The following is a 24,011-nucleotide window of genomic DNA, read 5'->3' as shown; positions in this document are numbered from 1 at the left end:
AAATGATTTTAGATAGTAATGAAGATAAAATGTGGGCAAACTCAACACCAATATGCAAGTAAGTAAATATGGCAGCACTGACACATCAAGGTCTAAACTGGCAGTGCTAATTTCCACTTTGTGACCCTTTGGCCAAGAATTGCAATTAAGGGCTGGGGGCCAGAAATCTTGTGCTTTTGTACACCCTCCCTGCTTACCTTTTGCATATTTCTCCATTTGCCTATTTAGAGCTGGTTTAGATCTGTGTAACATCACTGACCCCCATTTAAATAAAATAAACAGACAATACTCGGAATCAAACCTGTACCCCATGGACAAATGATTTCTTACTAAGAGTGCTTTCCACTTAGCCAAGAACATTATTACAACCAGAGTAAAACAACTATTAAAAAAAAAAATATTGAAAAAAAAACAAGATGGATTTGCAGCCATTTTCACTAATCTTCAATACACATTGTATTTTACTTAGACAAGTTATTGTAAGGCAGGTGTCAACAAAGCTCCAGCAGGGATTGCTTTACTTAAGATGCAAACTAGCATGGTGAATACTTAGCTGGTAAAACCAAATAAACTAGCAATGCCAGGAATTAAACCTGTACCCCTTGGACAAAGGATTCCCAAACCAGAGTGCCAACAACTTAGCAAGGAACACAAATGTGACCAGAGAACTATTATTTGAAAAAAAAAATATTGAAAAAAACTCAATTCATGGTTGTTGCCATTTTCTCTACTGTCCCATAAACAATATATTTTATTTAGACAAATTAATTTTAAGACAGGTATCAACAAAACTCCATCAGGGATTGTATTTACTTAAGATACAACAAGCAATGTGATTGCATAGCTTTGTGATATTCTAGTCTTAAATAATGATAAAAAAGCAAATTTACATTTGCTATTTGTTTTCCAAACCATTTTAAGCAAAACCATTTGCAACAGCAATACATCCATGGTTAGATTAGTGTCTATCCAAAATGCTTTACAACAGAAGGGACACATTTCTTGCAAAGCAAATACTCAGCTTTAATGCTATTCTGTGTCATCTCTAAAAAATTAAACTGTATCAGGTGTATTTTGATATAAGATACTTCTAAGACTCTTAGCAAGGGGGCAGGCATTTCTTCACAATTTATACAATGTGTAAAAGAGCACCAGGGGGTGAGAATGAAAAAAAAACTTTCAGGGATGGGTCTAAAGGCTAAAGTATGTTCTGGGAAGGTCTGCTTAGATGGAGTACAAAGAAACTGTTTCACAGCTTTCCTCAATCCACTTTATAAGGTTTTAAAGATATGCAAAGACATTTCCTAAATTTTGAAAAAAAAATATTGATATGGCTTAAAATGCTACTTAAATAAAAGGAATTGCATTTTAAGAGCTAAAGCCAGAGTAAAAGAAACTGATAATTAAAAATTAAGGTAAATCTTGTTTTGTCAAAATTTCAATAGTATAAGTATAGACCTTTTGAGTAAGCAATTATCTAAGACTTAGAAATTAGAAAAGGGTTGACATAGAAGCCTGGCAGCACCTTCCCAGAGTGTTTTTGACCCTGGATTAATTACTGAGTTTCATTCTTGTAACCTATTCCCTTTCCAAGATAATGAAAATTAGCTAAACTAGAATTTTACGTATTTTTTGCTTTGGATTCATTATTGGAAGTTCTATTTTCCTGACTTAACCCATTTCTAAGATAGCAAACAGTAGCCAAACTAGAGTTTGACCTGAAAATTTATCCATGGCCCTATAGGGTAAGGCTGAAATGTAAAAAGTTCTGACAAAGATGCAACACATCTTGAAGCATCTAGTAAGAATAGTAATTGGATTAACAATGCTTTATAACCACTAGGGTCTTGCTTCATCAAGGTTTTATCTCTGAAGCCAAATTACCAAGCTAAGGTCAAGCCTAGGGCATCAAAAGGATGAAACAAAGATTTCCAAGTATCTACATAAGTTTTCAAAAGCATATTCAAACTCTTGACTTCCTGTCTTAAGGCCTATGTTAATCAAATTGCAGGATATAACCCAACATTTATCCAAATAGCCCTAATACGAAAAAAAAACAAAATTAAACCTTACTTTTGCGAGGCTAGAATTCTATTTGTCAGCTTATAATTCTTATTTTATATAGACTTATTTATAGCCTACGAATTCTTCTTTTCGAAATCTACGCCTGAAAAGGTCAACCAACAATTATGAATGGTAGAACCCTACGGTTAAAAACAATGACAGTTCTGGTTAAATTAGAGTTCAACCAGACAATTGTTTCACGCAAAATCACTTTTCATGACAACCTGGTTTGTCACTGTTTCACGCAAAAACAGCGGTTGAGCTCAACCACACCGAGTGGTTGAGCTCAAACAGTCTCTTTGGTTGACGCGAAAAAAGGCCTTTAATTTGTGCTTTTCAGGTTCGTTTCCGTCTTAGGGATTTTTTGTATCGTATCCACACTACTTTTCTTTTCAAAAGCGCGAAAATTCAAACGTGGTGAAACATGTGACTTGGTCAAGAGAGTTTAGAAAAAGTTTTTTTTGATAAAAAAAACTGAAGCAAGCATATTACTGCTGGTAAGTAAAAGCTTAGGGTGTTTTATGACTTGTAGTCTACAGGAGTATGCAGAAGTGCGGTCTGGATAGTAGTTATTGGCAAACTATCTGATCCTGATCTGATTTGCTGCTGCTTAATCATTTTTTGGACGAGGGTGAACCTCAGTTGATTTCCTGAATTAAGACATTAAGCTTTTTGTAAATATGCAGTTTAGGTTCACATGCATTTGAGAGGGTGGATCCTGTCTCATATGGGTACAGTCTAACCCACTAGAAAAATTCTCTGGTAACTTTCAAGAACATGTAATACTGTCATAGACTGAACATCACATCCAGTGTCCCAAGTGCTAACTTGAATGGAACTGTTGAAACGATTAGTCTTTTGACCATCAGATTTAGCAAACTCCTGGGGAAAAGTCAGAGCAAGATAGAGTCTGCTAGAGACACTCTAGAAAACCAGTGGCTGAGCCTGCCAGATTCCAAAGAAGAAATGATCCTGAAGTCTGGTGGTGAAGAGCTAGTGTCCTCACCATCTTATTTATGGAAGCTCTTGTTAGATGTGAAGAATCCTGACGGCACTCTCAAATTCTTTGAACTATCAAACTTTATGTCGAACTTATGCGCAGTACCTCACTCAAGTGCTGTGGCCGAAAAATATTTTTCTCAACTAAAAAACATTAAAACTAACTTGCGAAATCGGTTGGAAATAAAAACTGTGGATTCCCTCATGCATGTAAAGCAGATGGTTACTCGTAGCGCTGTGTTGGTGGATTGGTGGCAGATTCCGCCAATATTACTTAACAGCTTTTTGAGGTGGTACTACAAGGCTGACGACAAGGATGAGAAAATAAAGAATGAATCTGAACCTGACCTATTTGACTGACCAATCAGAAAACCAAATAACGGAAATCAGATTGATGTAGCCGAGGTTTTTTTTCAAAAATGAAAGCTGAAGCTTTGAACTAATTTCTTGTACAGGAATTCTGCATTAAAGTTTAATTCTGCATTAAAGCATAAGCACGTCAGAACAAATATAATGATAAAATCAATGTTAAGGGATAAACATAGTTACAAAGTTAAATCCATTATTAAAATGTGAAACAAAATAGGGAACGAAAGAGTTTTTGTACCTCATGGTCAACAATTGGGGACACAAGTCAAGTTGGGTATTTGGAGCTCTACAAGCTTTAAGTCTTGTATTAGGAAGGATTGGGGGGTTTTCTTTTAAGGGGGAAGAAAATGTCAATGATAGTTCGAACTAAGGCACTTGTGCCCAAAGTTCATGGTAAGGAAGCGACGTTGTGATTCCAATGTAGTGAGTTCAAGTCTAGCCAAATCTTCTTCATAAGTAGTATAGGACGTCCCCAGTGTAATTTTTATAGCTCTTTTTTGAATGCTTTCAATTTCGGAACATTGGGATGTGGTTAATCCAGGGTGCCAGACAGGGCGAGCATATTCAAGATAAGGTCTTATATAAGAACAATAAATTATTTTAAGGTTCTGGATTGATTTGGAGAATCGTTTGAGAAGGGAGAAATATTTAAGGAGAAAACCACCTGTTTTAAATAAGTGAAAAGAGTGAGATTTCCATTTAAGGTCATTGTCCAAGTGCGCACTAAGCAGCTTAACCATGTTTAAATTTGGAATGCAAAGGTAATTATTGATTGAAGGTACATTTTTAAAAAAGGAGAATAAAATTAAACTGCTTTTTGGTATGCTTAGATTGAGTTTAACATTGTCAAGGTCATTCTTTAAGTTGTTAGTGAGTGAGTCAAGTTGAACGCCCAAAGTGTTTGGGGTTTGACAAAGGTTAAGTAATGTCAATTCATCCGCAAATTTAAAAGTGTTGTCAAAATTTGGTAAAACATTGTTTAAAACAATTAAAAATACTAAAGAACCCAATTTAGTCCCATGGGGTGCTCCACAGGACGAATCTCCGTTAAATACTAAAACCTGATGAATCTCCGTTAGGGAGGACTACACATTGCTCACGATCAGACAAAAAACTAGCTACCATACGTAAAACAAAATCTCTGACTCCTAAAGCCCTTGCATTATCAGTAACTGTCTGATGATCCAAGTTGTCAAAGGCTTTGCTAATATCAGCAAAACAGCCTCAACGTAGGAACTACTTAACTCAAGATTTTTGAAAACAGTGTCAAGTATATAACATAAACAATGAGTGGTGCTATGATTTGGCCTTAAGCCAAACTGATTTGGGTTAATTTTATCTTGAATATCGTCAAAGAGGAAATTGTAAATAAAACTTTCAAAAATTGTAGAGAAAATAGAGGTTTTTGATATTGGTCTTAAGTTGGAGGGAACTTTTGGGGTCTTGTTTTTCGGTATAGGTGACATAATAGCTCGCTTAAAACACACTGGAAAAATACCATCTACAAAACAAAAATTGCAGTTAGAGGTACACTTAAATAAGGGGCACATTTCAAAATCAATTTGGTAGGGATATCACCTGGGTATACTGACTTATTTGTATCAAGATTTTCGAGTTTAAGCTGGGTCTGATGTACTTCAATCACAGGAATTTCACTCACTGCACTGTTGGCCGGCATGTTTTGGAGTGGCGGGTGAGCTTTACAAGTTGAAGGAAAATAATCATTTATGATGTCCGCACTCACTGGGTAGCCATTACTATTCAGCAAAAGAAACTTAGAAGAGACCTTTCCCATGAGATCTTGGATACATTTGTGGAAATTCTTAGGGTTAGAATACAGTAACTTATTGAGTACGTGAGCACCGTGCTCTTTTCTTGCTTTACGGATTTCACTAATAACAATGTTTCGAAGTTTTCGAGATTCTTGGAAAAATCCTTCCTTAAAGAGTCTATCGCGTTCATTTATTAGGCACAAAGTTTTTTTTATCTATCCATGGTTTACAAGTGGATTTGCGATTGACTTTTTTCACTGGAAAGGTGTCAAAGTATAACTGGAAAAGTTCTGCTGAAAAATTAGAAGCCATTTCATCACCATTAGTAAGACATAGGATATTGGCCCAGGATTTGGAGTTAAGTTTTACTTTGAAATGGGAAATCTTCTCATCAGTAATGGGTCTATATGAATAACTGATCAATAGTTTAGGGGGAAAGGATGATAAAGGGGTTTAAAAGATGCATAAATGGTCATTTGTCCCTAATGGAGGGGCTATTTTTGGGGCAAAGTAGTAATCTTCAATTTTGGTAAAAATCAAGTCTAGGGTTTTATCGCTGCGTGTAGGCGACTTGACAACCTGATCAAGACTAAAAGCAGCGCTAAGCTACTTTTGGTCTAGCTCATTAAAATCACCACATAATGTAATTGCAGCATAGGGGTACTTGTGGCGAATTTTGTCAGATATGCCAGATTTGTCAGATTTTGACGGCAGATATGCCGTCAGCTCCTTTTTAAATCCACTACGAGGAGGGTAATAAATAATACAAAAAATCATGCAAGATAAGTCTTTTGGGATGTTTTTGGGTCTGGTTCAGAGCCATAAAACTTCAGTTTTTGAGTTGTTCTCTATTTCAGAAAATGAAAGAATCCGATTTGGGAGGGTACACTTACAAAAAAAGCCACTCCTCCACCATGAGATAGAGGAATACCATCTTTATCCAATCTGGGCTTAAAATGATTAAGCCCCAGTCTGTGGCAAATGATAGACAAAATTTTGTAGAAGATCTGATATGCTACTGAAGGAAAAGAGGGAGCGAGGGCAATTAAGCTGTGTCAGCAGTGACAGACATCGTATCTGTAGTCTGCTGATGCAAATCTTTTAAGCCCTGTCTTCATTATGCTGTTTTTCGGCCGAGACGACTGGGGCGGCTCATAGTGAAGACAGGTTTTATCGCCGTTTTCGTTTTCTTGCCGTACAGAGTAGACATTTTGGCTGAAAATGTATAAACCAAACAACACAATTTCTCATTCATCTTAGTTGTACTCCAACATTTCTTTACGTTCCTGTAAAACCACAAACGCAACACAAATGACTCAAAATTTTCTGCAGCTCCTGAAATAAGACTGCGCTTTCGAATTTTTTGCCGAAAACGACGAAAACGAAAACTGTTGGGCTTTACTAAGTTTTCGGAAGAAGAATAACTATTACAACCGAAGGTTCGAGAGAATCAGAGAAATTGTACTGAATTCTTTTTCTTCTTGGCATATAAGGCGATTTGAGGTTTTAAATGGGACTTTAATTATTTGAAGAACCGCTTTGCTTTTACTTGAAAAAGAGGAACGCAAATCTGACACTGGAGTTACGAGAAAACCATTTAAAGCCTTTTTTTTTGTCAATTTTTAAAGTATATTGGCTAATTTTCTAGGAGGACACTAAAAGTGTCCCTTTTTTGCTGAATTTGACACTTTAGTCCAAAAAACGTTTGGCAACACTGCTTGTCCAGACCATGTGTATGGAGAATTTTTAGGAAACGAAGACTACTTTCAGATTAGTGAATCACTTAGAATCGTTATTCGCAGATTCTTTGCTGGTGGCAAACCATTTTTTCCACTAGTATAGTCACCTACATCAGACCACCTTAATTAATACTAAAGCATTTACAGCCATAAATTACAATTTACATTAAACTTCGTGGGAAACACATTAAACTTGTACAATATATTGAATACATTAATAAACATTGACTTGATACAACATTACCCAAGACTACTAAAGCACATCAAATAAACTTGAACTTCTAATAAAACAACCCAGTGCAGAAACAGATACCCTACGAGCCCATGGAGGGGCGGATGAATGACCCACCACCGCACGGAAAGTAAAGGCACCAAAGAGCTTTAGAACTTTTCTTTTTAATATTTCACGCTGGATGTAATACTTTTTACACGACATTATAACATGGCGGACATCTTCATATACATTACATACATTGCAGTTTGGGAAGTCAACCAAATTCCATTTAAAGAGAACAGAATTCACTTTAGCATGACCAGATCTGATTCGAAATATTGTTGTGGCAATTTTCCTCTCACTGTGAATTAAGTCCAATGGAGGAGGTTTAAAATCATATAGATCCAAGATTGTATTAGTGGACTTTCTTGTGAGATCAGCTTTCTCATCAATTGCGGATTGGGCCTCATAACTCTGAATATATTCACTCAGGGACAAGTTTACATCCAACAATTCACCATTTCTGCAAGCCCATTTTGCCATTTTATCAGCTGACTCGTTCCCAGGAATACCTGCATGTGCTGGGACCCATGTAAGTTGTAGATCATAACCATGTTTTAGAAGGTCATCAACTATTTTTTCAATTTGTGCAGCAGTTTCTTTGGCATCATTTTGTTTCATAGCTAAGTAATTTAACACAGATAGAGAATCAGAACAAATCAAAAAGCTACCAACTATACCGTTTGACTTAATATAAAGAAATGCCTGATAAATAGCAATCATTTCTGCAGAAAAAACAGTAAGCTTGTCTGACTCCTTTTAAGATGGCCGACGGAATTTGAGAAGGTTGATGATGAAAATAATACACAAGATCAGGGTTTCAAACTTTCAGTTGCATGAATATGTTCCCTAAGCACCCAATTATTTGTCATTTTCAGCTAGATTTTGTCCATACTTTGTCTAAATAATATATTATCCATAATATGATATATTTTGTCTATAGTTTGTCTACAATACGTCAATTTTGAAATCTCAGAATCTTTTGTTTTTTAAGACTTATTTTTGGAACTGGAACTTGTGCTATTGACCAAAAGACGGTTTGTCAAACTCTTTCAAAGCGGCCAGTTAACATTAAATATCTTTTGCATCAAAACGATGATCCTTTGAACTTACAATAAATTCATGTCTATTTTACTGCCAATTTATGATAAAACGTATCCCTAACGAGCTGTAAGACGGAAGGAGGATGAACCTCCTTTCTCCTCCTTCGAGGAGTTCAGAAAGGCAAGAAACAGAATAAACTTTCTGTAACACCATGCTAAGAAAAAGGTATTTTAGTGAAAAGTATGTCGCGTCTGTAAATGATTAAATAAAAAAACTGGTTTTTTTAACTGAAAGTAAGGAGCGACATTAAAACTTAAAACTAACAGAAATTACTCCGTATATGAAATGGGTTTTCCCCTCCGCAATCCCTCGCTCTTTACGCTAAAGTTTATAATTGTTTTAAAAATTAAAATTGTGGCAAAGAGTCAAACTTTAGCGTAAAGAGCGAGGGATTAGGGATTTTTAGAACCCCTCATATGCTTAATTATCTCTGTTCTGAAAACTTTTTCAGTTTAATTTTTTCATTGTTTTTTTATAGCAATGCTAGAAAATCCTGCGCCCTTTTCATTGATTTCCTCTTCCCCCATGACATATTCCTCCAAGGAAAGATCCTCCCACATAGCCCCCTTTCCTCAACCCAACCCCAAAACCAAAAGAATCCCCCTGAAAACGTCTGTACACTTCCCAATAACCATTACTGTATGTAAACACTGGTCAAAGTTTGTAACTTGCAGCCCCTCCCCCAGGGACTGTGGGGGAGTAAGTCATCCCTAAAGACATAGTTATTATGGTTTTCGACTATGCGGAACAAAATGACTATCTCAAAATTTTGATCCGTTGAATTTATGAAAAAAATGAGCGTGGGAGGGGTTCTAGGTGCCCTCCAATTTTTATGGTCACTTAAAAAGGCTCTAGAACTTTTCATTTCCATTAGAATGAGACCTCTTACGACATTCTAGGACCGCTTGGTCGATACAATGACCCCTGGAAAAAAGAAAGAAAAAAAAACAAATAAACACGCACCCGTGATCTGTCTTCTGGCAAAAAATACGAAATTCCACATTTTTGTAGATAGGAGCTTGAAATTTTTGATTTAGGGTTCTCTGATACGCTGAATACGATGGTGTGATTTTCGTTAAGATTCTATGACTCCTAGGGGGTGTTTCCCCCTATTTTCAAAATAAGGTAAATATTCTCAGGCTCGTAACTTTTGATGACAAAGACAAAATTTGATGAAACTTATATATTTAAAATCAGCATAAAAATCCAATTCTTTTGATGTATCTTTTAGCATCAATATTCTGGTATTTAGAGTTTCGTTTACTATTGAGCCGGGTCGCTCCTTACTACAGTTCGTTACCACGAACTGTTTGACAAATTTATTATCTCCAGTCATTTCGGCTATTTTTATTCAAAAATAGGATCTTGAGTTCATGAGGATGCTAGAAATGATTCAATAACTGTTCTTTCACATAAATTTGTGGATGATCGAGGGGAAAGATTGGAGTTTCGGTTTGAAAAATCTAAAAGTAATAAGGCTATAAAAATTGTTATAGATATTAAATCAAATTCGGCTGGGATTGATGATGTAAATCTATTCACATTTAAAGTCACAATGATGTATCTACTTCCTTCCTTGCTTCACATCATTAACACATTCCTGACAAAAGGCACCTTCCCAGATGCCTTGAAACATGCTAAAGCAATACCTCTGTTCAAATGAGGTTTAGAGTCAAATATGGGTAACTGGAGACCAATCTCAATATTGCCGATGTTCTCCAAGATACTTAAGAAAGTGGTCAATCAACGCCTTAACGACCATCTTACGAATCATGGCCTATTAAGTGAGACGCAGTATGGTTTTCAGAGAGGCCACTCTACTTTCCATGCTGCTAAAGTTGATTTCGTAAATAATTGTCACATCATTTAGTAAATAAATGAATTTAACTAAATTGAATTGACTCTTAAAAAGAGCACAACTCATTCACTAATATCAAAACGCGCATTAATTCAAAGCCATTCAGAAATCAAATAAAAAAAAAACAAGTTTTTCAACTGGAAGTACGGAGCGACATTAAAACTTAAAACGAACATAAATTACTCCGTACATGATAGAGTTGTCCCCTCCTCAACGCCTCGCTCTTTACGCTAAAATTTTTATTGTTTCAAAAAGCAGAGTTGTGAGAAAGAGTCAAACTTTAGCGTAAAGAGGGGGCGTTGAGGAGGGGACAACCCCTTTCATGTGCGGAATACTTTCTGCTCGTTTTAAATTTTAATCGCACTCATTACTTTCAGTTGAAAAACTTGTTTTTTTTTAAATTCATTTTATAAAGACTCCCGTTTTTTTAACATGACCAATCTCGCTTGAAATGTCAGTTAGCACTACAAAACTACTGGGTGTTGTCATCACAAGTGACTTAAAATGGGATCGTCATGTCCAAGCGCAAATACCACATTGTTCCTCCTTAAAATTTTAAATGTCCTAAATCCCATTGCTTGAGAATCTACCTTTCATATGTACGCACAATCATGGAGTATATGTGTCCTGTTTGGCAATTGTCAGCAAGAATAGAGGCGGTCTAAAAAAAAAAGGTGCCTAAGTATTATTTTGAATGAGGTTAAAATCCTTTATATCTCCATTCTTCGAAGAACTGATCTTGTCACCCAGAATACAAATTTCCTTTATTTCGCCAAAAATACCCTTCATAGTCTCTGGGAAAAGTACCTTTTCCCTATTTAGTTCCCCCTTCGTCCTCGCCTCCCTCGTTCTACTTCAATAAAAATTCCCCTTTTTACCCCATTTATACTGTCTACCGAGAGACACAGAAGGACTTTCATCCTCTACATAGTGAGCATGTTAAATACATGAGATCCCCCCCTCTTTTTTTTACCTTGCAACTCTTAAATTTTTAGCTAACAAATTTAGTTATTTTTTAATTGAGTTGTATTTTGTATGTTTTAGTGTGAGACTAAATTATTCTTATGTGTTTTTTTTATCTAGCTTATTCGTTTTTTAATTTTGTATGTTTCTTACTATTTGGACATTTTCTACTGTTTTGACAGCTGTTATTTTTTACAACTTTTTGGAAAGACACTGAAGTGCGAATTCCGGTCACTTGGGTTTGTGATAGACGTTTTTTAGAAATAAAAACCTCATCTTATAAGCATTTTCCAGCCAACCATTCAGATTGTTTGGATTGTCACCTCTCCACTTCAGATCGTCATTTAGCTGAATATCTCCAAATACTTGTACTTAAGTGAAATTCAATTTTGTAAACAATGATAAAAGACCGCTGAAATACAACAGTAAGAGGTTTCTTTAAAATTTAGCTTTAGGTGGAAGCGACGGCTTCGTTCCTCATTGTTGTCTAATTTTTTAGCTGCTTCCAGATCACGCCGTAAAGAATGTTTTGGGAAGGGAAAATGCTATCATATATAGTATGGCTTCTTTTTCTTTCAATTTTTTAGTTACGCCTTACTTCCATTCGATTTTTTCTTTTTTTTAACTTGGTTTATCGAGTAACAGTGGTTGTATGTTTTAGAACGAGAATGCTTTTGATATAATAAAATCTAATCTCTAGGATCGTTCAGGCTATTCAATTAGTTCACGTAGAATGGAAACTGTTTCAAGGTAGAGGAAGGAAATATTTGTATAAAATACAAAAAACATGAGTTATGTGAAGAGCAGAAAGCTTCAGAAAAATCAATAAAATATGTGAAATTTCTTAAAGTTCCGTTACTTCAGACCTCATATATCAATATGCAAGGCACATCAGTCGTTTTATTTGAAGTTAGGATACCAAATCATTATGACAGATGATTTAATCGATATTAATTCCAAACGAAACATATAATTATAACAGGTATATTTTACAAAAATAACTTACAAAACAAAAAACTGTTGCTGCAATTGCCTCTTTCATGACGACGTGAGTGGCGACTCCTTTTCTCAGGAACTAATAAGACGCTGCTTTTCCGCCGATTCTGGGCTTTAACTGATTCCTCATCAGACATTTCGTCGTCTGCCCCAGAAAGAGGAGTTGCGGATTCTGATATGACAACACTGTGTTTAGGAGATGTACAGTTGCTGTCGGATATCGTATCACTGATAGGAACTGAAGCTACAAAAACGAAAAAAATAGAATAAAAAAGATTATTTTTAGCTGAATTTGTTTTATTTTTATTATATTTTAATTGACTTAGTCATTTCATTGTAAAGAAAATTTTCCTGTACCTTCGCCAAAACAATTTTTTCTTCATAAAAAATAATCAAGGGATCAATATCTTAATGAAGGTTTTTGAATAATAAGATAATTGCTTATAGTTTTTTTTTGTAAAGTTTTAAAATGGTTTATTCTTCCGTTTCTGTACAAAGTAAATTACTTGGCACAATGGCACTTATTAGACTAAGAAATATTGTGAATTAAGTTCTTTTGAGAGAAACAGTGTCGTTTTCGCAGGATATCTCAATAATATTTTAACTCTTTGGTTAATAATTCAGAAAATTCTCATTCGTCAGGTGAGTGAAGTTTTCAACTTCATATTTTATTACATAAAAAAAACTAGTTTTTCTAAATGAAAGTAAGGAGCGACATTAAAACTTAAAACGAACAGAAATTACTCCGTATATGAAATGGGTTGTCCCCTCCGCAATCCCTTGCTCTTTATGCTAAAGCTTTTAATTGTTTTAAAAAGCAGAATCGTGGTAAAGAGTCAAACTTTAGCGTAAAGAGCGAAGGATTGCGGAGGGGACAACACATTTCATATACGGAGTAATATCTGTTCGTTTTAAGTTTTAATGTCGCTCCTTACTTTCAGTTAGAAAAACTAGTTTTTTTTAAGTAATTTCTGAACGTTTTTGAATTAATGCATATTTGATTTTGGCTCTCCACACATAAATTATTAAAATGAAATTTACATTTTAATTCCTTTTTTGGCTAAATGGCTTTCTCTTAGTTCTGATCAGACGATTTTGAGAAATAAGGGATGGGGAAGGAGGCCTAGTTGCCATGCAATTTTTCGGTTATACAAAAAGGCAACTATAAATTTTAATTTTTAACGAATTTTTTCATTAGTAAAAAATATACGTAACTTAAGAATTAACTTACGTAACAAACTTTTATATTCTTAAATTTTTATTATTTATATGAGGGGGTTTGTACCCTCGTTAATACCTCGCTCTTTACACTAAGTCGTAAGTTTTGTTCCGATTCTTTAAGAATAACCCCTGAATCAGAAAGGCCGTAGAATAAATAGTTGAAATTACTAAAAATACTATAGCATAAAGAGCGAGGTATTTATCTCCTCCCAAATACCTCGCTCTTTATGCTAAAGTATTTTTAGAACCCCTCATATGCGTAATAATCTCTGTTCGTTTTAAGTTTCAATGCTACTCCTTGCTTTCAATTGAAAAAACTTTTCCATGTTTATTTTTTCATTGTTTTTTTTATAGTAATTTTAGAAAATCCTGCGCCCTTTTCATTGAATTTCTGTTCCCCCATGACATATTTCTCCAGGAAAAGATCCTCCCATATAGCCCCCTCTCCACAACCCCACCCTCAAAACCAAAAAAAAAATCTCCTGTTAAATGACTGTACACTTCCCAATAACCATTATTATATGTAAACACTGGTCGAAGTTTGTAACTTGCAGCCCCTCCCCCAGGGACTGTGGGGGAGTAAGTCATTCCCAAAGACATAGTTATTATGGTTTTCGACTTTGCGGAACAAAATGGCTATCTCAACATTTTGATCTGTTGACTTTGGAGAAAAATGAGCATGGGAGGGGGCCTAGGTGCCCTCTAATTTTCTTGGTCACTTAAAAAGGGCACTAGAACTTTTCATTTCCGTTAGAATGAGCCCTCTTGCTACATTCTAAGACCACTTGATCGACACGATGACCCCTGGGGAAAAGAAAAAAAAAGAAAGAAAAAAACAACAAATAAACACGCACCCGTGATTTGTCTTCTGGCAAGAAATACGAAATTCCACATTTTTGTAGATAGAAGTTTGAAAATTTGCTATAGGGGTTTCTGATACGCCGAATGCGATGGTGTGATTTTCGTTAAGATTGTGTGACTTTTAAGGGGTGTTTTCCCCTATTTTCTAAAATAAGACAAATTTTCTCAGGCTCGTAACTTTTGATGACAAAGACCAAATTAGATGAAACTTATATATTTAAAATCAGCATAAAAATCCGATTCTTTTGATGTATATTTTAGCATCAAAATTGTATTATTTAGAGTTTCCTTTACTATTGAGCCGGGTCGCTCCTTACTACAGTTCGTTACCATGAACTGTTTGATCTGATTCAACTGATAGAGAGGCTTTAGAAAATGCCCTATCTTTTTAAACGTTATCGTTTATTAAATTTAAATGATCAGAGCTATATACAGAAATTATTTGCTGCTATTAAGGTTGGAGGTTAGGTTGGTAGTCTATTTGGCAAGGAATACCTAACATTAAGCTGTATGAAAAATGAGGTATAACTCCACTAGCTGGGACAATAATGGAAGAAACACTAACATGGGCCGACCATGTTTTACAGACTATAGATGACAGATTGTTAAAGATTGTGTTTTTGGCCATTCTTTGGGTCCAAAAAATAAGACCTATTAAATAGAATCCTTTATTATATTTTATATTTTATTTTAGTAATAAATGGAAAGACGTGGGGACTTTTTTCGACGTTAAAAAAGTATAGAAGAATTGAAAGAAAAGTCGTATTACGATGGTTATGATGTTAATTGATTCTGACAAAAGTAGGAGTCAATCGTCTTATAACCACGGTTATGATGTTATTTGATTATGACAAAAGCGGGAATTAATAGTCTTATGATCACAGTTATGATGTCATTCGATTGTGACAATAACGGGAGTCAATAGTCTTATGACCACTGTTATGATTTTATTCTATTATGACAATAGTGGGAGTCAATGGTCTTATAACCATGGTTATGATGTATTTGATTATGACAATAGTGGGAGCTGTTAAATATGGCCATGGAAGATGATCCTTTGAACGACAGTATATCAAAGATTAAACTTAATGAAACGTAATGATTAATTCCTCTTTTATGGATGTCATCTTTATAAAGGCTAGGTCCTTCTCAAATAGAGTGGGAAGAAATTCTGAAGACAAACTTAAAGAAAGTAGGAAATTCTTGGATGGGAGAAAACATTGAAGCTCTAATTCGAACTGGGTGGAGGAAGAGCGTTAGCAGCTATATTTACCCCGGCCCGGACGAACTACTTTTGGACCAATGTATTTTTATAAGACTTTATGGAGCATGACTGAATTCTTCCACCGTGTAAAATAAGCGGTATACTGTGCATAATAAATAATAATATAAATAGAATTAAAAATTTAACTATAAATAGAAATATTGTCATCTATGAAATTATTTTCAAATAGGTTTACACTACGTCAAATGGATAAAACTTTAAAGACATACAATAAAAACAAGAATAAATTCATGTTTGGAGGATGAATATTACACTGGATCCCAATTTAACTTGGTCCATAGCTTATATAAAGTGCTTCTACACCGTGGTCTGAAAGCTAAATTGTGAGATTTAGTGTTCTTAGATGTATACTTAGCGCCATACCCAATATAGCAGCACTGACATAGTGGAGAGCAAAAGGTCTCTAATTTATTATTTACATTGTACTAGGGTCTAAGTTGTCATATCTGTGGACCCAACAATTTATGTCGAGAAAAAGAGCATAGATTTACTAATATTAATACTCTTTATCAATGCCCTTCTTTTTCTTGGGATTATTGAAAACTTACCATTTTCATTTTCCACTTCAGGATCGGTATCTTTGAGGTTGCAATGCCAAGACCTGGATTTCTTAGCAGTTCCCATTTCTGAGAAGATTTCTCCTTGTTGAGAAATTGTTGTTTCTACTGGAGCTTGGTAACCGGAGAAATTTGTTTTCGTTTTTGAATATTCGTCATTTGATATATTGGAAAGGTCTTGACATACCTGTAATTATATATGAAAACGTTTTATTTCTTATTTTTTTTATCCATGGCTGGTAAAAAAATAGATTTTAAAATCCAATTAAAATACTTTAATATTATAGCCAAGATTCTTCAAATGTAATTTTATGTTAATAAAAATAATTGCACAATCATTGTAATAACATCAACAGACACGTCAGAATATAGAACACGATTAGAAACACAAAGGTGACACAGGGAAACGCACAGAAAACGTAAAAAAAACACAAAAGTCACACAGAAAACTCAAAAGATGAAAAAGAAAGTCCCCCTAAAATGAAAACTCCCACGACACAGGCTCAAATTATCACTAGGTAGCATAATTATTCACGGAAAAATTTATTATTGACGGAGGGAAGAGGTAGGGGGATGAATTCCAAGAAAGATAATAAAAAGGCAGATCATGTGCCAGACCTTTTAAGAAAATAAGAAATTTTCAACGTTAGCAGAAATCATGTCAAAATTTTCGATGATTTTAACGTTATGAAGGGCCTAATTATTTTTCTCTTTATATCAGATTTTTTCTTTATATCATAAAAATGGACTGTATTAACTGAGTTTTGACGCAAAGAATAGCAATTGCTTGGATTTTAGGTGGTGTTTTACCCATTTTAACATAGTAATTTTATTTTCAAGAATGATTGGAGCTGCATAAGGTGGATCTAGGATAGCTCGGAAAGTTGACTTGTAAGCCCATAGGCCGACTGATGACAGAATTAATTTTTCTTTACTACACCCTGCCTTTTCAAGTACCTAAAAAAAAACAGGTATCCAGCGGTTTTGAGTCAAACAAAGCTACCGAGTGCTAGATGGCATTGGTGAATTTTCTTTTAAACGGCAACGCCGGTTTCTACTCTTTCGTTTCCTGTACTTTTTGGCTTGGACTGCTACGAGCAGTCCAAGGATGGTTTGATTCTCGTGTAAAAAAAAAAAAAAATGTTTAAACTATCCAAAACTATACAGAGGCTAAAAAACAAATACTGACAAAAGATTAGGCTAGTCTCTGCCAATTTAGCTTATACAGGGTGCATTCCAGGTTTAAAAGCAGTTAAAAAAAATTAACCTTTTCCTTCCAGCTGCAGTTGAAACATGAACGACAGAAAGGTAACTTCAAATTTGCTTTTTCGGTAGCTTTTACAAAAGATAGTTCATAGGCATCTTGGGTAAATTAATTTCATGATCACCATAGTTTTACTACCATATCGAAACGTATTGAAAATATTTATTAGAGTGAAAGAGAGATGGACACAATTGAAACTTCTGATGGTCTTCCCTTATGAGCTTAATTATTCCCCTAGTTACTTCACAACCATTCTGGGCGGATGTCAAAAATGAGTAACTATAGTTATTGTAAGGTTACAACAGCTTACAAACCCAGAATAAAGGCCGTATCCAAGGGGGAGGATATTCACCCCCCCCCCCCCAAAAAAAAAAACAACAGAATGTTTTGTCCAACTTGTAAAAACCTAACAAAAATGCATATAATAAAATTTTTGATGTCTTCCGTGCCCAGAATGTACCCACAGTTTAGCGTAAATAAAAGTTGATCCCATACCCAACAAAAAGGTCCTTTTTTGTCTTTATAGTTTTAGACTTCATCAGCTATGAAACATTACGCTGACAGACCAGGGCATATTAGCACAACTATTGGAAAGCTTCCTGAACTGTTATCAATAGTGCATTGCACAATGACATGAAAATATGACACACTCAAAAGCAACGCATTAGCTGGGTTAGAGTTTTAACTAGACTATAACCCATGTTCATATTCTATAGAACTGGGGGGGGGGGACAAAATAATAGTTTAAGATTAAACTTCTCATTTAAGGAGTGAAAGGAAGAGCAACCAACAATTTGAAGGTAGAGAAGACATGGGTCAGATCAGACACGCATGAAAGAATTGCTTCAGGGGGAGAGGCAGAATTGCTTCAGGATAATTGAGAACATATCTTATTTGATAAACGTAAACAATGGGCAAATTTCGTAACGTACAGACCTCTCTCCATGGACTGTGGGGGGTAATTTTTTCGACTACAATAAACGAAATGACAATCACAAAATTTTGATCAGATAATATTGGGAAATAAATGAGCGTGGGAGAGGGGCCAATTGCCCACCAATCTTTTCTGTCACTTAAAAAGGGCACTAGAACATTTAGTTTGGGTTTGAATACGCCCTCTCCCAGTCTTTTAAAAGCAGTTTTTCAATACGATCACATCTGAGGAAAAAACAAAAAAAAAAAAAAAAACACAGCAAACTAACAAATAAACAAGCATCCGTGATCTGTCTTCTGGGAAAAATAGCAAAATTCTACATTTTTGTATTTAGGAGCTTGAACTTCGACAGTAGGATTCTCGGGTACGCTGAATCTACTAGTGTGATTTTCATCAAGATTTCTTGAATTTTAGGGGGTGTTTCCCCCCTATTTAGAAAATCAGGTAAATTTTCCCAGGCTCGTAATATTTGATGGGTAACACTAAACTTGATGAATCTTATAATCTTATATATTTGGAATCAGCATAATAATAAGGTTCTTTTGACGTATCTACTGATACAAAAGTTCCGCTTCTTAGAGTTTCGGTTACTATTGAGCCTAGTCGCTCCTTACAGTTATAATATAAAAAATTCTTTAATGAAGAAATTAGTACTTACTTCTTTTTCTGAATCGCTGTCGAAATCCCAGAGGTCTGGTTCACAGTCGTACTCACTAAGCGGAGAAGTCACTTGAATTGTCGGCGTACTCTGCAGTACAGGTCTATCTTTTACTTTTTCCTTTGATTCCATTGAATTTATCACAGGACACTTGAACCTTTACTGATTTTTGCCATAAATTCAGGTAGCTAATGGATGCGCTTTACAGACTCCTCCTGTCCCCTTGATAAATCATTCGCTTCTACTTCACTTATCCAGAAACCAACAGGTGAAGGCCTCATTATACTTTTGGTCCATCGACAGGACTTTATCCGTAGTTTCTGTTCATGAGGGGGTTTGGGGATGGGGCTATGATTTTTCTACCTTTGTTTTAAGATCAACCTAAGAGTCAAAGAAATATCCTCAATTTATGAGAGAAATAGTCTTTTTACTTGCATTTTATAATCTATTTCTGATTTATATATATATATATATATATATATATATATATATATATATATATATATATATATATATATATATATATATGTATTTTATATATATATATATATATATATATATATATATATATATATATATATATATATATATATATATATATTTGGGGGGGAGGTGTCAAAACCAGTCCCATTCTCTAGATTTGCCCCTGTCAATAGAAAATATTTGAACTGGGAGTTCAGCTGGATAGAGTCAAGATTAATGATAGCTTTTGAGATTTGATTTCTTAGAATTTAGCAACAAAATTTGAATTTGTTGCTTTGGGTAATGATTATTGAAGACACAGTTAGTTATTAAAGTATTTGCTGTTCCCCAAGTGACTTTGCTCCTTTGTTTTAAATCCTATCTATAAATAGTACATTGATAAAAAAAACATCAAGCGTAATAGACTGTCTAACCCAATAGGTCTACACCGACTCTGTACAAAATAAAATAAAATAGAAAACTAAGAAAACAAAGATGCTAAAAAACAATCACTATTAAAAAAACATGAAAAAAAAATAATAGCTTCTTAAAAATGAAAGGGAAAAAAAAGCAGAAAATATATAGCAATTGCTATATGTTTAATTTTGTCGGCCTTGAAGTTAATTAAATTTAGAAAAAAACAAGTTTTTTCACCTTCATTCACCCCCCCCCCCCCTCCCAACGAAAATATCTTCTAGAAAATTGAATATCGGTGTGAATTTACCCCGGACAATTACGTTTAACAACTCCACGCGTAACATTGAGACGGAAATGAGAATGCAAGATATATAAAAAGTGTTTTGTATTGGATTTCTGCCAAATTCCCCCAATGCATAATTTCCCCTAACAGATTCACTCCCCTTCCAATAAAAAAAAATCCCCTGTGGAAAAAAAAAAAAACAGCAAAAATTTGCTCCCCCCATCCGGAAATGCATACACACTTCACAATAACAAATACTATGTGTAAACAATGGGCAAATTTTATGACTTAAAAGCCTTTCCCCTGGGGCTGTGAGGGGGTCATGTTATATTCAAAGGCATGGTTATTGGCCTTTCAACTATTTTGGGCAAAATGGCTATCTAAAAATTGTGATAAGAGAACTTGAGAAAAAAGGTGGGGGTGGGGGAAAGGATACCCTCCTATCTTTTTGTAACTTAATTTTGATCAGACAGCTTTAGAAAAAAGGCGGGGGAGGGGGACAGGATATCCTACAATCTTTGTAGTCGCTAGAACTTTCACTTTCGTTTGAAAGAGCCTTCTCAAAATATTTGAGGACCATTGGGTCGATACGATCACCCCTGAAAAAAAAACGTATCCGTGATCTTTCTTCTGGCAAAAACTACAAAATTCCACATTTTTGCAGACAGGGGCCTGAAACCATCAAAGTAGGGTTTTCTGATAAGCTAAATCTGATGGTGTACATATATATATATATGTAAATATATATATATATATATATATATATATATATATATATATATATATATATATATATATATATATATATATATATATATATATATATATATATATATATATATATATATATATATATATATATATATATATATATATATATATATATATATATATATATATATATATATATATATATTGGGGTGGGGTGTTTTCAAGACCAGTCCCATTCTCTAAATTTGCCCCTATCTATATAAAATTTATGAATTTGGAGTTGAGCTGGATAGAGTCCAGATTAATGACAGCTTTTGAGATTTGATCTCCTAGAATTTAGCAACAAAAATTGAATTTGTTACTTTCGGTAATGATTATTGAAGACACAGTTAGTAATTAAAGTATAAACACAGTTAGTAAAGTAAAGTCCCTGTTCCCCAAGTGACTTCGCTCCTTTGTTTTACACCCTATTTATAAATAGTACATTGATAAGAAATACATCAAGTGTAATAGACTGTCAAACCCAATAGGTCTACACCGACTCCGTACAAAATAAAATAAAATAGCAAACTAAGAAAACAAAGCAATTGCTATATGTTTAATTGTGTCGGCCTTGAAGTTAATTAAATTTAGAAAAAAAAAGTTTTTTCATCTTCATTCACCTTCACAACGGAAATATCCTCTAGAAAATTGAATCCCGGTTAGAATTTTCCCCGGACTATTACCCTTAAGGCCAGACGCTCCTCCAGAAATTATGCTGTCTTTTCAATTCTTTTTCAATCGCGGCATATCACACAAACACTCAAGGTTATCAGATTTCACTGCCGTCATTAAACTCAAGGGGTTTCTCACTGAAAATTATGATTAATGTATATTCATTCTTCGTAATTCGACAAGTAAATAGGAATATTTATTTGGAAAAGAACTATTATTCGAGGAGAAAATTAGAGAAATTATTATTCGAGATTTTTTTTTGGAGGAGGGGGGTTCAACTCTTACGAAAGAAATACCAGGAAAACACAGGAAAATTAAACATTTCGCTGAGAAAATTAAGCATTATACAAATTTAAGGTGGATGAATCCCTCGCCTGCGTGTGTGCCTGTGGTCTGGTCATCATTATTTGCCAGGAGACGCGGTATAAAATTGTGGAAATTACAAATAAAAAGTACATATTTTCGGGTTTTTACTTCATGCAGACCTATTTAGAAAAATATAATTTAAATAATTGCTCGCAGCGAAGTGACAAATTTATTTCATTTTATCAAAAAGTTCATGGTAACGAACTGTACTAAGGAGCGACCCGGCTCAATAGTAACCAAAACTCTAAAAAACAGATTTTTGATACCAATAGCTACATGAACAAAATCGCATTTTAATGCTGACTTTAAATATATGAGATACCTATCTAAAATTACGAGTCTAAGAAAAATTGCCTTATTTTAGAAAATAGAGGGAAACACCCAATAAAAGTAATAAAACCAAAATTACACCCATCCGAATCAGCCTATCAGGGAACCCTACCGTGGAAGTGTTAAGCTTCTATCAGCAAAAATATGGATTTTTTTTCCAGGGGTGATTATATCGAACCAGTTGTCATAGAATGTTGCGAGCGGGCTCATTCCAACGGAAATGAAGTTATATACAAGTGAATTATATATAAAAAATGAAGTATATAGTACCCTTTTTAAGTGATCTAAAAAATTGGAGGGCACCTAGGCCTGTTCCCACGCTAATTATTTTCCCACAGTCACCCGATTAAAATTCTGAGATAGCCATTTTATTCAGCATAGTCGAAAAACCTTATAACTGTGTCTTTGGGGACGACTTATTCCACCAGAATCCCCGTGGAAGGGGCTACAAGTTACAAACTTTGATCAGTGTTTATATAGTAATGGTTATTGGGAAATGTACAGACGTTTTCAGGAGGATTTTTGGTTGGGGGGGGTTGAGATTAGGGGGTTATGTTGGGGGAACTTTCCATGGATGAATTTTTCACGGGGGAAGAAAATTTCCATGAAGGGAGCGCAGGATTTTCTAGCCTTATTTCAAAATAGAACAATACAAAAATAAATATGAAACAGTTTTTTCAACTGAAAGTAAGGAGCAGCATTAAAATTTAAAACTAACAGAATACAGAAGTTCGTTACGTAAGCTAACTCGTAAGTTACGTAGATCTTTTACTAGCAAAAACGTTCGTAAAATATTAAAAGTTCTAGTTGCCTTTTTAAGTAACCAAAACATTGGAGGGCAACTAAGCCTCCTCCCCTGCTCCTTTTTTCTCAAAGTGATTCTATCAAAATTATGAGAAAGCCATATAAATATGAAACTTCGTTTTAATTATTCATCTGTGGAGAGCCAAAATCAAAACTTGCATTATTTCAAAAACGTTCAGATATTAAATGAAAAAAAGACATGTTTTTAACTGAAAGCAAGGAGCAACATTAAAACTTAAAACGAATATAAATTACTTCGTATGTGAAAGGGGCTGCTCCCTCCTCAACGCCCCGCTCTTTACGCTAAAGTTTTACTCTTTTTCTCTCAATTCTAATTTTTAAAACAGTAAAAAACTTTAGCGTAAAGAGCGGGGCGTTGATGAGGGAGCAGCCCCTTTCATATACTAAGTGATTTCTGTTCGTTTAAGTTTTAATGTCGCTCCTTACTTTCAGTTAAAAAAAAACTTGTTCTTTTTATTTAGCTTATCCATACGGGTTCATTAAAAAATATTCTAAAGTTCGATTGTTGCTTGAGTATTTGTATATCTGAATTTGTATTCGGATAAGACTGTAATGACACATGATAACTACCCATACCTAGCACAGTTGGATTTATATAAACGGTTCTCGTATCTCCATACCTTTTGGCAACCTTCCGTCGACAATTTCGGGTAACAGTGCCTCAAAATAAAATTTTTTTAGATTTGGCAGCATTTTGTTAGACCAGAATTCACGGTCACGACCAATCTTTTCATAATATAATTCCTCTTCCCCTAAAAATATTACAAAGTATACAAAATCAATGTCACAACATTCCAATTGCATTTGAATTTGATAATAGTAGTCATGTGTTCTTTTCAGCTTTATTTCACTTAAGCGCTATCCACTCTTCCAATGTAAGCCCTTTTGCTGTCAAAGGGCACTTCACCTCCAAAAGAGCCTTCTCACCCGAAGGAAAAATTGCTATCCCGTCCGGACTGGCCCCTAGAAACCCATATTCCTTGTG

At 34.6% G+C, this 24,011-nt stretch overlaps 1 protein-coding gene and 1 long non-coding RNA gene across 2 annotated transcripts in view; one reads left to right on the top strand and one right to left on the bottom strand.

The window, feature by feature from the left end:
- Nucleotides 1-2,470: 2,470 nt before the first annotated feature.
- LOC136037712 (uncharacterized) overlaps nt 2,471-24,011 on the top strand; it is a 43,203-nt gene continuing 21,662 nt past the window's right edge. The window contains exon 1 of the long non-coding RNA XR_010620028.1: nt 2,471-2,561. This is a non-coding gene — a long non-coding RNA (uncharacterized LOC136037712). The remainder of the gene's footprint in view (nt 2,562-24,011) is intronic.
- On the bottom strand, nt 12,113-19,093 carry LOC136037706 (uncharacterized). The gene is made up of 3 exons (XM_065720468.1): nt 18,919-19,093; nt 16,054-16,249; nt 12,113-12,382 (listed from the first exon to the last, which is right to left on the bottom strand). Exons 1-3 carry the CDS (start codon nt 19,048-19,050, stop codon nt 12,132-12,134), a joined length of 579 nt encoding a protein of 192 aa, XP_065576540.1. The 5' UTR covers nt 19,051-19,093; the 3' UTR covers nt 12,113-12,131.

Source organism: Artemia franciscana, chromosome 17 (genome assembly GCF_032884065.1).
Source record: "Artemia franciscana chromosome 17, ASM3288406v1, whole genome shotgun sequence".
NCBI lineage: Eukaryota > Metazoa > Arthropoda > Branchiopoda > Anostraca > Artemiidae > Artemia > Artemia franciscana.
Note: the sequence above shows the minus strand (reverse complement) of the source record. Positions and strands in the feature narration are given on the sequence as shown.